This window comes from Chanodichthys erythropterus, chromosome 24, assembly GCF_024489055.1.
Source record: "Chanodichthys erythropterus isolate Z2021 chromosome 24, ASM2448905v1, whole genome shotgun sequence".
NCBI classification, from domain to species: Eukaryota; Metazoa; Chordata; class Actinopteri; order Cypriniformes; family Xenocyprididae; genus Chanodichthys; species Chanodichthys erythropterus.
In genome coordinates, this window is record NC_090244.1 from 18,464,773 (window position 1) to 18,481,208 (window position 16,436).

The 16,436-nt window shown below is 34.5% G+C and overlaps 1 protein-coding gene across 1 annotated transcript in view; it reads right to left on the reverse strand.

The window, feature by feature from the left end:
- Positions 1-15,330, reverse strand: part of cib2 (calcium and integrin binding family member 2) — a 32,706-nt gene extending 17,376 nt beyond the window's left edge. The window contains exons 1-2 of the mRNA XM_067380116.1: positions 15,058-15,330; positions 8,037-8,071 (exon numbers count right to left, since the gene is read on the reverse strand). Of these exons, the coding sequence (XP_067236217.1) occupies positions 8,037-8,071; positions 15,058-15,108 (86 nt within the window). The 5' untranslated portion in view covers positions 15,109-15,330. The remainder of the gene's footprint in view (positions 1-8,036; positions 8,072-15,057) is intronic.
- Positions 15,331-16,436: the final 1,106 nt, after the last annotated feature.

The following is a 16,436-nucleotide window of genomic DNA, read 5'->3' on the forward strand; positions in this document are numbered from 1 at the left end:
ATTCAAAGCATCCTGGTGCATTACAGCACCCAGCGAAAGGGTAATGAAAGCAGAGGATTACAAAGCACTCTGGGGACATGAGATAAAAGCCAGTAATGGTTCATTGCTGAAGAATAAGCGGAGCCTATAATGGCCATTAGAAAGTAATGCATTAAACATCTCATTAACCCCTTTCATGGATGCAGCCTCTATGTTACACTTTAGCCCAGTTAATAAATGCATGGATTTTTTTTAAACCACTACATGAAACACATACGTGATAAGTCTTTACAAATGCGGTGGATCTTTATCGAGAGATTGTGGTTTCTCTGATTGGAATAACTCAACTATGTGTGGTAGTGATAAGGTGATGTGTTGAGATGAAAGTAAGATGTTTCTTTGCTAAAGGAACCTACACACCATGGTGAGGCTTATTCACCGTCAAAGAAAAGTCCATGAGCCATCATGAGTCACCAGGGGACTGTAGGATGGGTTTCATTATGATAACGGAGGCCTTTCATTACAGTCTCACTCATTAGATGGGTATTACAGCCACAAAAAAAGAATTAATCACAACCAGTACTGATCAACATAAAGATCTTCACCAGCTGCTCATGTGATCTCAGCAAAATGCCTCTGGAGAAGGAATTCTGGGTAATATAATGTAAAGAACTTTCCCTTAATAGGGTACAAAATAGGGTCTGAAACTCTTCTGAAACTGATCATTGGAAAAAAAAGTGAAAAAAAGACTTTAACATTCAGAAAATATTGATCATCAGTCTAAAGACGTCAATGGAGTGCAGATTTATTTTAAATTAAGATGTCACTCAGTAAAGTGTTACACGCAACTTTAATAATTGTTTATGTACAGTATACCCTAAAAGAAAAAATATGGGATTTGCACCTAAAAAAAAATAATGAGACACCAAACGTACCTTATTCTTGGAAATCCACCTTATCTTATTCTGTGAGTTTATTTAAAGGCTGCAATGCGCACATTTTTAAAGACTGCATTATAGAAGAGCATCCACATAAATGTCTATCAGAATCGTAATAAAATCTCATTTAACTGTCACCATGTCCACAACCAGGGACTCGGACGGACATGGCCAAGAAAACAGCAGTAAATCATCTGTACGTGATGCAGCGCAGCATCCTGAATCATATCATATTATCCTTTCAAGCTTTACACACCAGGGCAAACATCACACCAATCTATCAATCTCACATCACACATAATGGACATTAGAATTGAACATAATACACTCTCAGCTGAAGTGAGAGCGATGCATTTTGCGTAGCCTGATAGTTTGGTGAAAGATGGCGATGATATTGGAATAGAAGGTCGATGAGAGCTTTGAGACAGCTCAGGGAACATCAAGAGAAACTACTAGAACATTGTGGTTGGGACAAGTGGGATTGAGTTGCTGATGATTAAAGATCAATCATATGTCCCATAATCAATATGTCATGGCAAGTAATTTACATCAAAACACTGATTCTTTAGTACCAGCTCCATAAAATCTGAGTCACTGAGAGAACAACAAAGCAAAGTAGGCAGATACCTACTAAATTTCCTACACACAAACCGACTTATGAAAACATAAGTGGTATGTATAGCATTGGAAATGTCCTGGCTATGAGTCAATGGGGAAGTACACTAGCTACCGCTCAGCCAATCAGAGCCTTTTGTTAGGCTTCTGTATTACCGTAATTGGGTCGTTTGACTGTAAACTGACACTGTACCCCTTTCTCCTGTATCTGTTTTTAATTTCTTAAAGTAGACACTTGATCTTCAAACGACAGCGATTAACAGCATATCCTGAAACCCGAGAGCAATATGTCAATCCTATTAGAACAGAAAGCAAACAATTTGTTTTATTTATACCTAATGCACAGAGGGAATGGACAACAGCCAGGTCGAATAACAACACAAGGCTTTATTTCTTTATGTTATAGTGAATAGGAATCTACAAAGGAATGAAGCAGACCTGATGTGATACTTTGCGAGCCTGTGCCTAATCAAGAGATTGAGTTCCAGGTGTTTCGTAAGGTTTGAAAAGCGATCCTACACCGTGAGAGAAACGCAGGTAACAGCGCTTACCCAAAATGTCTCCATTTCAACCACTGAAAAACCATTTTAGTAGCATCTTAGGAACACAATGTTTGTTACAATGTTAATTAAACATGTTTATCATTCTCAAACCGTAATGCAAATCTTGTTAGTGTTTATAGGTATTCCAATACACTTTCATGACAATTCATAACTATTTTACTGGTGATTTTGATGATTTCATATGGATTTGTGATACGTTTTTGTACAATCTGCTCACACCCCATCAAGGGTTAGGTTTAGGGGTTGCGTTAGGGTGGAGCTTCATGTTTAAAGGGTTAGTTCACCCAGAAATGAAAATTCTGTCATTTATCACTCACCCTCATGTCGTTCTACACCCATAGACCTTCGTTCATCTTCAGAACACAAATTATGATATTTTTGATAAAATCCCATGGCTCAGTGAGGCCTCCATTGACAGCAAGATAATTAACACTTTCACTTTCAAGAATACTTTTTGTGTGGCAAAAAAAACCCAAAATAACTTTATTCATCAATATCTAGTAATGGGCGATTTCAAAACACTGCTTCATGAAGCTTTTACGAATCTTTTGTTTCGAATCAGCGGGTATCAAACTGCCAAAGTCACATGATTTTAGTAAACGAGGATTAGATACATTATAAGTGTTTCAAAATTAGTTCACCACTGGGTGGCGTGACTTTGGAAGTTTGATACGCACTGATTCGAAACAAAAGATTCGTAAAAGCTTCACGAAGCAGTGTTTTGAAATCGCCCATCACTAGATATTGTTGAATAAAGTTATTTGTTTTTTTGTCGCACAAAAATTATTCTCGTCGCTTCATAACATTAAGGTTGAACTACTGTAGTCACATGAAGTGTTTTAAATATGTCGGATTTTATCAAAAATATCTTAATTTGTGTTCTGAAGATGAACGAAGGTCTTACGGGTGTGGAACGACATGAGGGTGAGTAATTAATTACATTATTTTCATTTTTGGGTGAACTAACCCTTTAATTTATATATAAATCGCCAATTTGCTAAATAATTGCATTTTCTCATAAAATCGGGTTGGGTATTCATACGTGTTCTAGTACATGAACATTTTCCTACAATTGGATTAAGATTGTAAGAATATGAACACATATGAACTTTCAACATGGCTTCATAAGTAGCTTATTTGTTAATGAAATTGTATTAATTCATATAGTTTGGTTGTAGAAAAATGTATGACCCAACCATAATTGAAATAGAAAAAAAATACATAAAAGTTGGACATTTTTGTATGATCCAAGTGGTCCATTATCATTCGACTTTATATATTTGATCTTATACAAATATATAATATATATATTTGTTATATATATATATATATATATACACACACACATATGCCTAATTTGACATTATAACAATTAAATCTGAAAAGTTTCTTGAAAGGTTTTCCATCATAAATGAGACTCCCACAATGGGATTAAATCTGAGTAACTCGGTCATATGCAGCAGTATTGTTGCAAACTTTCATTAATTTCAGTTTCAATCAGCCCTCAGAAGACTCACAAATATTTGTACGTTTATAAAGTTTATGTTTGCACTGTAGATACTGTTAATATGTTGTATTATATGTATTCTTGTCTATGCAAACATACTAAAATGCACATATAATCTATGTGTAAACTTTATGTAATAGCTATAAAAATGAATGAGATCACCCTGAGTATGTGTATATAATGCACCAAAGCAGCACTGGGATGCAAGATAAAAGCAACATTGTAAGAGGATTCTTAGTAGCTGTAACTAATGGCTGGCCTGCTTAAGCTGAGCTGTAAAATACGGCCGAGTCAATAACTGTGACTGAGCCTATTTGTGTTTACAGAGCTACTAGAGCAAAAAGAAATCGTGTGAAAATAGTGAGATTGCTCTGGAAAATCCCAATTTTGGGCTTTAAAAAATTATCTACTGCTTTTGAAATATAAAATCAGAAATAAAAAAGCATTTTATACGTTTATTGCAGACAAAATAATTTCAGCCAATCATACAGAATGGGTTTTGTTGAGTGGTAGTGTTACAACCACCGGTTCCTGCACTACACTTCCCAGCATCCCCTCTGCCCTGCACCTGCACGTCATTTCCATCACACGCACCTGAAGACGATCATCATCAGCACTCATTAGGACTTGTATATTACCACTCACCCTGCACTCTTGTCTTTGCCGGTAACTGTTGTATGCTAGTGTGTGTTTATCTCCTGTGTTCCCTGTATGCTACTTTGGATTATCTAGTAAAGTTGGACTTTGATCGTATTCTCCTAGTCGTGCGTGTTTCTACACACCAGTAACGTAACAGGTAGAAGATGCAAATTCAATTTATTTTAACTTGAGCGCCACATTTTAAGAATGCTGTATTATGTGCGAGATGCAAGTGCAACGGTCAAACACATCTGTCTATCACATGTATACAATGAAAAACAATGGGAAAGAAGGGCAGCGGAAGGCAAAAGCGTGTTCGGTGTGAACGGCCCCTAATTGTAATTCAGATCAAGTTATGGTTGCCTCAGTTTATTACCAACAATTTCATTACATACATAATCAGCGCCCATGGTGACATAAAACCTGCCTTATAAACAACATTCTTAGACTACGTAATATTAAAAGCTGAAAATGTCATATTTGATTGGTCTACATTTACAACTTGACTGCAGTAGTTCACTGTGCAATGAAGCATTTTCATCTACTGTTTAATCACCCAGTTATTCTGTTGCCATTGTTTACTTATATGTTTACATGCTAAATAGTATAATATTTAACAATATAAACAAATTTATACATACTATATTTCTTTATTTATAAAACTATCAGAACTTACAAGCTATGTAGAGAAAATGGGTAAATTGGATGGCAGCCACCTGGTCTAATTGAGGCTGGCAGAGAAATTGAGTGATGGACTCTAGTTTTAGCTTGGAGCTCATGCTCATTAATACCAACAAACCTTTCGGATTGAAAGCCGATTAGTACAGCTACACTGAATGATGCTTCATTGGGCCAAAAGTACAGCGTATGTATATACCAACGGCTTACAACCGAGGCAATGTCATGTTAGTGGCTAAAGACAATTACACGCTTTGCTGCTTGCTGCATGGCCTGTCAGAGAGAGATTCTGATAGAGCCACAAAAAAGCACGAAAAAAATCACATTCTTGCAGACAGAGCGAGGCTATAAATCTCAATTGGATGGGATGTAATCTCTCTCACAATGTTTACCAGGACAAATGTTTCTCGCTTAAGAACATTGGCTTCTAATTCAAAGAATGCCTCTGTAGAGCTTTCCAAAAGCGTTTCTTTCGAGGAAAAAAGTTGGCTATAAATATACTTAGATTTTACTCAAGTACTAAACAGTAGTGAAAAAGTTCAATCTAATAGAAAATGTACTATTTTAGCTTTTTAGAGTATCATATTGTTAGCTTAGCTACATGCTAATCTCAAAACAGCTGAAGAACAGTATTTAGTGGCATGGCTTGGTTTTCTGGGTCACCCGACTTAAGACAAATTGACTAAAAATATAGCTATATATGATAGATATTTTATTCAATACTGAAGAGTAGCGCTAAAATGTACAACCTCCTTAAAAATGGACTATTTTAATCTATATGTAACACTGTTCGCTTAGAGTTGCTGACTATGCCCAAATGCCTAAGTAGAGAAAAAAGTTGGTTGTAAATTTATATATACACCAATCAATACTGAAAAGTAGCACCGGAAAAGGTTAATCCAACTAAAAATGTACTATTTTAAACAATAATTGTGTACTAGGTATTTTTGTGCTTTTTAGAGTATCACATTGTTAGCTTAGCTACATGCCGTGTAGCTACATGCAATGTCAAACAGTTGAAAGGAGCCCTTGAATTAAAAATTGAATTTATCTTGGCATAGTCAAATAACAAGAGTTCAGTACATGGAAATGACATACAGTGAGTCTCAAACTCCATTGTTTCCTCCTTCTTATATAAATCTCATTTGTTTAAAAGACCTCCGAAGAACAGACGAATCTCAACATAACACCGACTGTCGTTACGACTGTTACGTACGTTTGCATATGCCAGCCCATGTTCAAGGCATTAGACAAGGGCAGCCAGTATTAACATCCGGATCTGTGCACAGCTGAATCATCAGACTAGGTAAGCAAGCAAGGACAATAGAGAAAAATGGTAGATGGAGCAATAATAACTGACATGATCCATGATTACATGATATTTTAGTGATATTTGTAAATTATCTTTCTAAATGTTTCATTAGCATGTTGCTAATGTACTGTTCAATGTGGTTAAAGTTACCATCATTTCTTACTGTATTCACGGAGACAAGAGAGCTGTCGCTATTTTCATTTTTAAACACTTGCAGTCTGTATAATTCATAAACACAACTATCATTCTTTATAAATCTCTCCAACAGTGTAGCATTAGCCGTTAGCCACGGAGCACCATCAAAGTCGTCCATAATAAAATGTAAACATCCAAATAAATACCGTACTTATGCGATTAGACATGTTGCATGATGAACACTTTGTAAAGATCCATTTTGAGGGTTATATTAGCTGTGTGAACTTTGTTTATGCTGTTAAAGGCAAGCTCCGTGGGCGGGGAGCGTGAGCATTTAAAGGGGCTGCAGCCTGAATCGGCTCATATTTAATGATGCCCCAAAATAGGCAGTTAAAAAAAATTAATAAAAAAAAAATCTATGGGGTATTTTGAGCTGAAACTTCACAGACACATTCAGGGGACACCTTAGACTTATATTAAATCTTTTAAAAAGACGTTCTACGGCACTTTTGAAATAAATCGTGAGACAAATCTTTTCTTCAGTGGCGTGGCTAGATTTTCTAGGCCCCCTCATTAAGGACATGTTGACGAAAAGTATAGTTCTGATTAATCTGATTAAAAATTGATTATTTACCCAATACTTGATGGTACTGTTAGCCTATGGACTTGTTAATGTCAAATTTGGTTGAAATATTTTATGAAGTGAATCTCTAGTGTGCCTCATGTAAACTGCCTATGTAGAGTGCTCCAAATGATGAAGTCGAGAAAAAAAATTACATTTCATTCAGTACTAAAAATACAGTGACAAAAAAGTTAAATCCAACTAAAAATGTACTGCTTTAGCCAATAATTGTAATAATTGTTTTTATGCTTGTTAGTGCTATACTGAAAAATACAGTTAAAATAGATCTTTAATTAAAAAATTAACTATCTGATTAAAATTGGACTATTTTATCAAATATTTGTTGGCAATATGTAGTTAGCTTTTCAAATCTCTTCTGTTTTACAATAATTTATAAAAAGTTTTACCCAATATTTGTGTTGCTGCTGATGTTCCAAATCAGTCACTTATGTAGACAGCAAGTGAGCTCAACAGATTTTGGAACAGAGTTTTAGATTAGCGTTCAGAGCTCAGCGGCTCTTAAACATAAATGGCGGCTCACATAAATGGCAATTCCCATAAAAAGAGATTTTATAATGGTCAGGTTCTCTTTATTAGATCTCAGGTTTCATCTGAGCAACTGTATGAATTTCAGTCAAACAAATGGTGCCCAGCCTGTGAATGGAATACTAATAAAGCCAGTGGACTGTTAAATGTAGACTGGTCTGTATGAATGAGCATGGATGAATATCACTGGAGCTGAACTGCTGACGAGGGAAAAATCCGTTGTATGAATGGGGTGAGAGAGATATATAGATCTTACACATGGTTAGTAAGAGCAAGTGGAATGCAGTGGAGTTGAACGAACTGGTAGAACACACTATACTATAACACAATAGCTGTTTACTTAAAATTTCTGCTTGTATTGAATATGAAATTTGTCAATTTCAGATTCATATTGTACTTTTCTTTTTGTTTAACAAATTATACCATTTTTAAATCCTTACTGCTGGATTCCAAAGGATTATTTCCCAAAATAAGCACAGAAAATAACCAAATCTATACTCACCGAAGAATCTCTTTGCGGGTGAAGAAGGTGCAGTCCTAAGATGAAAAAGGAAAGATAATCACTTCTCTGAACACGTATAAAGTATAACATACATTTCATAATACAAATTTCAAAAAAAAAAAAAAAAAAAGATTAGTAACAACATCTGGCTTAAACCCCAAGCATAATTTCTAACTGAATTTAAGTATTTTAAGTATTTTTTAAGTATTATTCCTGCTTTGCTAACTTTTGGAAGACTTATGCTGCCTTCACGTGTTATCGGAAATTTGATAATTCCCACTTCTGAAGTCGTGATTGCGAGCTCATCACATTCAAGTTTCAAAATGGTAGGGCATTCATGTGCAATTTTTACCTAGGAAGCTTGTATTTGGGTCAATGAAGGGTAATTTTTTTGTCTTAATAATAATAAAAATCAAAGATATGACATCCAAAGTATGTAAGGTAGCACAACTAGATCTCTTTTATTGAATCCAAAAGGTTTTAATTATATTTTGCTACATATAAAGGTATTTTAAAGATTTTGAAGTGTCAAAATGTCATTCGGTTTAACCACCAAAGGCCAATACAGCCATTTCATTTGTGATTAAAATATCTTAAAATTTAATAAATGTATATATTTTTTATTCTGGCATGATTTTATAACATCACATATCAACATAGTGCAAAATGGTATTAAAATTATGTGTAGAAGTCGTTGCTTTGTTATGAGAAAGAATGTCCGGAAAAATGAATTTCATTGATATCATTCGGAGTAACCGATATAAAGGGACCATTTTGGATCAAGTCATACGTTCAATATCATGTGACAGGATGTGACATCATTCAGACACATGCATAGGAGCACATGAAGTAAAGTAACTAACTCTTTTCATGTTTTCACTTGCTCATATGCATTTCCTGAAACATCAGATCAATTCGGTACAACCGCTATAAAACATGGAAAATGTTTAAAAATATGTACTAGATATAAAATATGTTTGATTGTCCTATTGGTAGATATCAGCCTGTTAGCATTGTTTGAAAATATCGTCATTTGGTAAAACCAAAAGTGTCATTCGGTAAAACCGAAATTTTGGTTAAACCAAATTACTTTTTTGGTGACAAATCTTGTAAACAAAATTACAAAAGCAGCGTTAATTGATTATAAAAACCACATAATCCCGTAAACACTTAATAAAACGTATATATCTATAAATATATCTCCATTATGTTTTTTGTACACTTTTAAAAACCTTATTTGTCAATGACCCATTTACGATTACAATTCCAAGAGCATGTGAAGGCAGCATTAGCCACTGAATTAGGCCACACCCTCTCACCAAAACCCCACCCTTCAAAAAATATCAGCCAGTAAACAAGAGCACACAAAATGATTCCCAAGAGAGAACATCTGATTGGCAGAAAGCTTTTTTAACCTATTTTAGTGATATATTTGACAGGTAGTAGTGCAATATTGAAGAAAAAAAAACACACACACACACACACATTATGTGAGAAAAAAAAAAAATTGAAAAAAAGTTAAATAATTTTTAAATTTACAATACTTTCAAAAAATTCAGTTTGGTAAGATTTTTTTCATGTTTTTGAAAGTCTCTTATACTCACCAAGGCTGCGTTTATTACAGTGAAAGAGTAATATTGTGAAATTTTATTACAATTTAAAATAACCGTTTTCTATTTTATGTATTTTTTTTATTCCTGTGATGCAAAGCTGAGTATTCAGCATCATTACTCTAGTCTTCAGTGTCACATGATCCTTCAGAAATCATTCTAATATTCTGATTTGCTGCATAAGAAACATTTCATATTATAATCATCAATATTGAAAACATTTGTGCAGCTTAATAATTTATTGGAAACTTTTCCTCAAGATTCTTCAATGAATAGAAAGTTCAAAATAGCAGCATTTATTTGCTTTTGACTAATTTAATGCGTCCTTGCTGAATAGAAATATTAATTTTTCTGATCCTCGTGTAGCTTTGAGTTATCCTGTTTTAAATTAGCTACAAAGACAAAGGGAAAGCACGTGAACAGTGAATCTGACACGTTAAGCAACAGTTTTGCACTCAAACTGCATGACTGCACGTGGATCAACACCTGAGATCCTTGTCGGCCTTTTCAACACCTTTTGTATTAGCACACAAAGCCTCTTAGGTTTCACTGTGTATGATAAGTGTTACCCGTCACACACATGAAATGAGGCCTGGCAATATGACCGCAGGGAATCGAGACAGCTGTCGACCCACTGTAGCACGATTCGCCTAAAAACCCATTATGAGACTGTTTCCAGGTCTGTGGATACTATCTTACCTCACCGTACTCAGTGTAGCCGTGCCGACCTGAGCCGGCAGATTTATTAGCTAATGATTAAGCTCTCCTTTATGATGTTTACCCGAACACCCAGCCAGCTTTATGCTAAAAAAATAACCATCCTCCAAATCAACGGAGCAGCTTGGAAGACCGTTCTATGATTTACGCACACAAGCCTTTGAGTACTGTTAATTGCTCGTTAATTTGAAATATTGAGGCTTGAATCTGTAAGATGTGAGGTAAGGCCACAGCTGCGAGTTATTAGCGAAGAGGATAGATGACCCGGTGTTAAATTATTGCCATAGATGTAAGCCCACATATCTAACAGAGAAATGGCTTTTTCATAACTTCTTATAATAACGTCATAGAGATGTAAAATAAAGGTATGAGAGCAGTTGTTACAAATCCCAAATGGAGGTAATAGTCCTGCGCTCTAAAAATATTCATATAAATAAATATGGGTCATCGAAATTCAGAATTTACCTCATTGTGATCAGTTATGAGATGTCTGGCATTTAATGGTACTTTTATAGTTGTTTTCTTCCATTTTTGGTAGAGCAGGAAAAAAACCTATGTCGCCATTGCTGAATCTTCAGCATCACAGCAAAATAAATCTAATGTTGTGAATGTGAATTTGCAGTCAAGAAACAAGAAACATTCCTGTATTAGAGCATTCAAAAACAAACATATGACGCGACCAGTGTATTCTGATTCACCAACAAAAGACTCTCAAGAACCAGTTCTTTTTAGTGAATCAAAAACATACATCTGATCAGCGTAACCAGTGTATTCCGATTCACAAACAAACGACTCTAATGAACTTGTTCTTTTTAGTGAATCAAAAACATACATCCGCGTAACCAGTGTATTCCGATTCACAAACAAACGACTCTAATGAACTTGTTCTTTTTAGAGAATCAAAAAAACATGCATCTGCGTAACTAGTGTATTCCGATTCACAAACAAATGACTCTAATGAACTGGTTCTTTTTAGAGAATCAAAAACATACATCTGATCAGCGTAACCAGTGTATTCTGATTCACAAACAAACAACTCTAATGAACCGGTTCTTTATAGAGAATCAAAAAAACATACATCTGTGTAACCAGTGTATTTCGATTCCAAAACAAATGACTCTAATGAACTGGTTCTTTTTAGAGAATCAAAAAAACATGCATCTGCGTAACTAGTGTATTCCGATTCACAAACAAACGACTCTAATGAACTTGTTCTTTTTAGAGAATCAAAAAAACATGCATCTGCGTAGCTAGTGTATTCCGATTCACAAACAAATGACTCTAATGAACTGGTTCTTTTTAGAGAATCAAAAACATACATCTGATCAGCGTAACCAGTGTATTCTGATTCACAAACAAACAACTCTAATGAACCGGTTCTTTATAGAGAATCAAAAAAACATACATCTGTGTAACCAGTGTATTTCGATTCCAAAACAAACGACTCTAATGAACTTGTTCTTTTTAGAGAATCAAAAAAACATGCATCTGCGTAACTAGTGTATTCCGATTCACAAACAAACGACTCTAATGAACTTGTTCTTTTTAGAGAATCAAAAAAACATACATCCGCTTAACCAGTGTATTCCGATTCACAAACAAACGACTCTAATGAACTGGTTCTTTTTAGAGAATCAAAAAAACATGCATCTGCGTAACTAGTGTATTCCGATTCACAAACAAACGACTCTAATGAACTTGTTCTTTTTAGAGAATCAAAAAAACATGCATCTGCGTAGCTAGTGTATTCCGATTGACAAACATATGACTCTAATGAACTGGTTCTTTTTAGAGAATCAAAAAACCATGCATCTGCGTAACTAGTGTATTCCGATTCACAAACAAACGACTCTAATGAACTTGTTCTTTTTAGAGAATCAAAAAAACATGCATCTGCGTAACTAGTGTATTCCGATTCACAAACAAACGACTCTAATGAACTTGTTCTTTTTAGAGAATCAAAAAAACATGCATCTGCGTAGCTAGTGTATTCCGATTCACAAACAAACGACTCTAATGAACTTGTTCTTTTTAGAGAATCAAAAAAACATGCATCTGCGTAACTAGTGTATTCCGATTCACAAACAAACGACTCTAATGAACTTGTTCTTTTTAGAGAATCAAAAAAACATGCATCTGCGTAGCTAGTGTATTCCGATTCACAAACAAACGACTCTAATGAACTTGTTCTTTTTAGAGAATCAAAAAAACATGCATCTGCGTAACTAGTGTATTCCGATTCACAAACAAATGACTCTAATGAACTGGTTCTTTTTAGAGAATCAAAAACATACATCTGTGTAACCAGTGTATTTCGATTCCCAAACAAATTATGCTTTTAAAGGGGTAGTTCACCTAAAAATGAAAATTCTGTCATTAATTACTCACCCTCATGTCGTTCCAAACCCGTAAGACCTTCGTTCATCTTCTGAACACAAATTAAGATATTTTTGATATTTTGATTTTTTATCCCCTATAGAAGCAACATAATTACCACACTCAAGATCCAGAAAAGTAGTAAAGACATTGTATAGTCCATGTGACTACAGCGGTTCAACCTTAATGTTATGAAGCGACGAGAATACTTTTTGTGCGCAAAACCATTTGTGCGCATCACATTTGTGATATTAAGGATGAACCACTGTAGTCACATGGACTATTTTAATGATGTTTTTACTACTTTTCTGGACCTTGAATGTGGTTGCTTCTATGGGGATAAAAAAAAAGCCTCTTGGATTTCATCAAAAATATCTTAATTTCTGAATTGTGAAGATGAACGAAGGTCTTACGGGTGTAGAATGACATGAGGGTGAGTAATTAATAACAGAAATGTGATTTTTGGGTGAACTAACCCTTTGAAGCATATTCTTTTTAGTGAATCAAAAACATACAATGCGACCAGTGTATTCTGATTCACAAACAAATAACTTTTCTGATTAAGTTCTTGTAGTTCTTTTTATTAAAAACAAATCAGCACAGCCAGTTTGATTCCTGAATAAATAAATCTTATGAAAAAGTTATTTTTAGCAAATCAAAAACATAAAGCATCACTCTTCTTATTCTTGAACAAACGACTCTAATGAACCAGTTTATTTTTAAATACATACAAATAACTCCAAAGCATGGCCAGTGTAGGCAAATTCTCAACTCAATGATTCTTATGATGATTCTTTTAATGAATAAGAAAGCTTGAATCAGTCATGTGTGTTCGTATTTAAATTAACCTTATAACTGAAATATTCCCAGATGAATCTGAAATTAGTCAAATTGAAATTGGATTGGAGTTGACTGATCACCATTTACCAAGTAGTGTTTTGGAAACAAGAAGACAGAATCCTAATATTTGGATGTCTCCTTTAAAACATGGATAAGTTTTTAAGGCAAGCAAAATGTGCATTTAAAAAGGACTTTATTAGATTTATCAACCAAATTTTCTGCAATATCCCTCCCCCCACTAGCCTGATTCACTTTTACACCACAATGAAGGTCTTGATAAGACTTGGCTGCTCTGAGGAATGAGTCTATCAGCCAAATGGCCAAGCTCCACTGATCCAGGTACGAACAAGTACAACCCAGTGATTAAAGAGCACAAGGAGCGGTGGCCATTGTTGCTAACAGCATTTGATCTCCTTGATTCAGATGCTTATTCAAACTCCCTTAATATCTGACTCAGTCAACCAGTTACACCACATATCCATGCTAAGATTATTTGTATATCTACATATAAATCCATTTGAATTTAATCAGGTTTCATCATACTGCAATGACAAAAAACAGAACTCCAACAGCTTATTAATCAGAATTTGGTTTCCTAGACATGTATTAATATTTAAGCCTCTCCGAGTTCTTCTCGAAGCAGCAGGCGATGATGTTTCGCCAAGGCATGACAGACTACTGTTACCAAAGACAAAGCATCTTCTCTTCTCACATGCTCGTGCACGAGGAGGATAAGCGCTTTGGAACAATATGATCAGATGTCTTCAGATATGCCTCAATGAATGCTCAGACCTTTAGGTATCACAAAAAGAGCAAATAATACATGATATATGATTATAAATGAAAGTGGCTTACTTCTCTGTGTTGACCATTATGGTTCCTACTGGTTTTAAGAACATCATGAAGATTTACAAAACTAAAACTGACATTTTGACTAGTTTAAAGCAAAATGTGCAACAGCTATATATGTCAAACTCATAATTTCCTTGTAAAATCCTACAATCTGTGCACTGTGGAAGACAATAAAGTGGCTTGTATGCCGCAGACGATAAACTAAGAACAAGGTGAAGCCTCATATAAAATCATAAAGACCATCTCTGGGAATAAACACCTGTGTCAGCTTTTGTTTACACAAAATAGGCTTATATATATATATATATATATATATATATATATATATATATATATATATATATATATATACACACACACACACATACATACAATTAGAGGCTATATATATATATATATATATATATATATATATATATATATATATATATATATATATATATATATATAAACAGTACAATCATTAATGAAGTTTTTTTCTTTGCTGATTTCTTATTGCTTTTTACTTATTTAGAGAAAACAAAGTCAAAACCAAAGATCTGTTCATTCTTCACCCAAAACTTGATTTTGTTGCTGTTGTCTCTATATATGATCTGCAAAGAATGATAAAGACTAGAGTCTCTTACCTGATAGGCGTCTAGCTGTTCATCAGTAAATATCGTTTGCTTATTACCCATCTTAGTCGAGTGATTTTCCTCTCGTGCAGATGCATCACATTGGTCTTCTCTGTTCTAGGCATTTATGTCCACGGTTTGCCCAGCCGAGAAAATTGGGAGCCAGCATGAAATTTCAGTCCTTCTTGAAGTAGCCAATGTCTGTTGGTGGTAAAGGCGACACTCTCCATAAATACTTAAACAGCTCAAGAAACGTTACACTTGTTTGACGCGTACCGTTCCTGACGCGCGCAGTATGTACTCGTACTGTCGCTGTTCGCTCTCACTATGACGGAATTCTCAATGAAAATGACTCTTGAACCAAATAACACCTTTACACCAGCAGGGGGCAGCATGGAACGCCCAGGAGCGCCATAGGCTATTCTATATATTATTATATGTTAAATAAGGGCGTTTCTTCAACTAGGGCACTTTTAACCTTGTGAAGTTGAAAAGAAAAAAAAAAACTTGTTCAAGTCATTTAACATAGTCTCATAAGTTTAAATAATCTGTCTAGTTTTAAGGTCTGTAAGAGGACAAACTTAGATTACAAGTTAATATTTTACCATTTTTATTGACCTGCAATGAACAAATGTCATTTCCACCACAATATACAGCTGTTATTTAAAAGTAGAATAACCTCTGCCACTCAAGATTATTTTTGTAACTAGTTTTAGTAGTTTTTCCATAATGTGCAATAATTATACATTTGTCAATGAGAAATTTAATATTGGTTTGGGTAAGAGCGTATTAGAAAATAAATAACTTGAATTTTTATATTAAGTAGAGCATGATCTCATAAATTGTGGATACATTTTTAATGTGTGATGAGAACTTTTTAAAAAAATTTAAATATGTGTGTGGTGATGGAAATTACAATTAATTAAAGGTGCAATATGTAAGATTTTTGCAGTAAAATATCTCAAAACCACTAGGCCAGTGTTATAAATTTTGTTCACTTGAGTACTTACAACATCCCAAATGTTTACAACTATTTGTAAATCGTGAGAAAATTGCAATTTTAACCAAGGCTCCGGGACGTGTGAGGAGTCGCCTGTCAATTGCGTCATACCCGCGTTACCCTCGGTTTCCGCTTTTATTTTGTAGAAACCATGGAAACACAAAAGACGCTTTAATATACATTACATGTTTTAGTAGACAAGACAAAACAACTGTTTTGATATATTCATAGACAGAAAACTAATTGTTGTTATATAGCTCAACACGTTTAGTCTTATTGTTTAAATCTAATTTTCTTGTTTTGCGAGTATCATGCTTTACCATTCCTCAGAGAAAAACACTATTTTTAAGTAGCTAACATAGCATAATCAGATGCAGCTTTATTTTTAGTA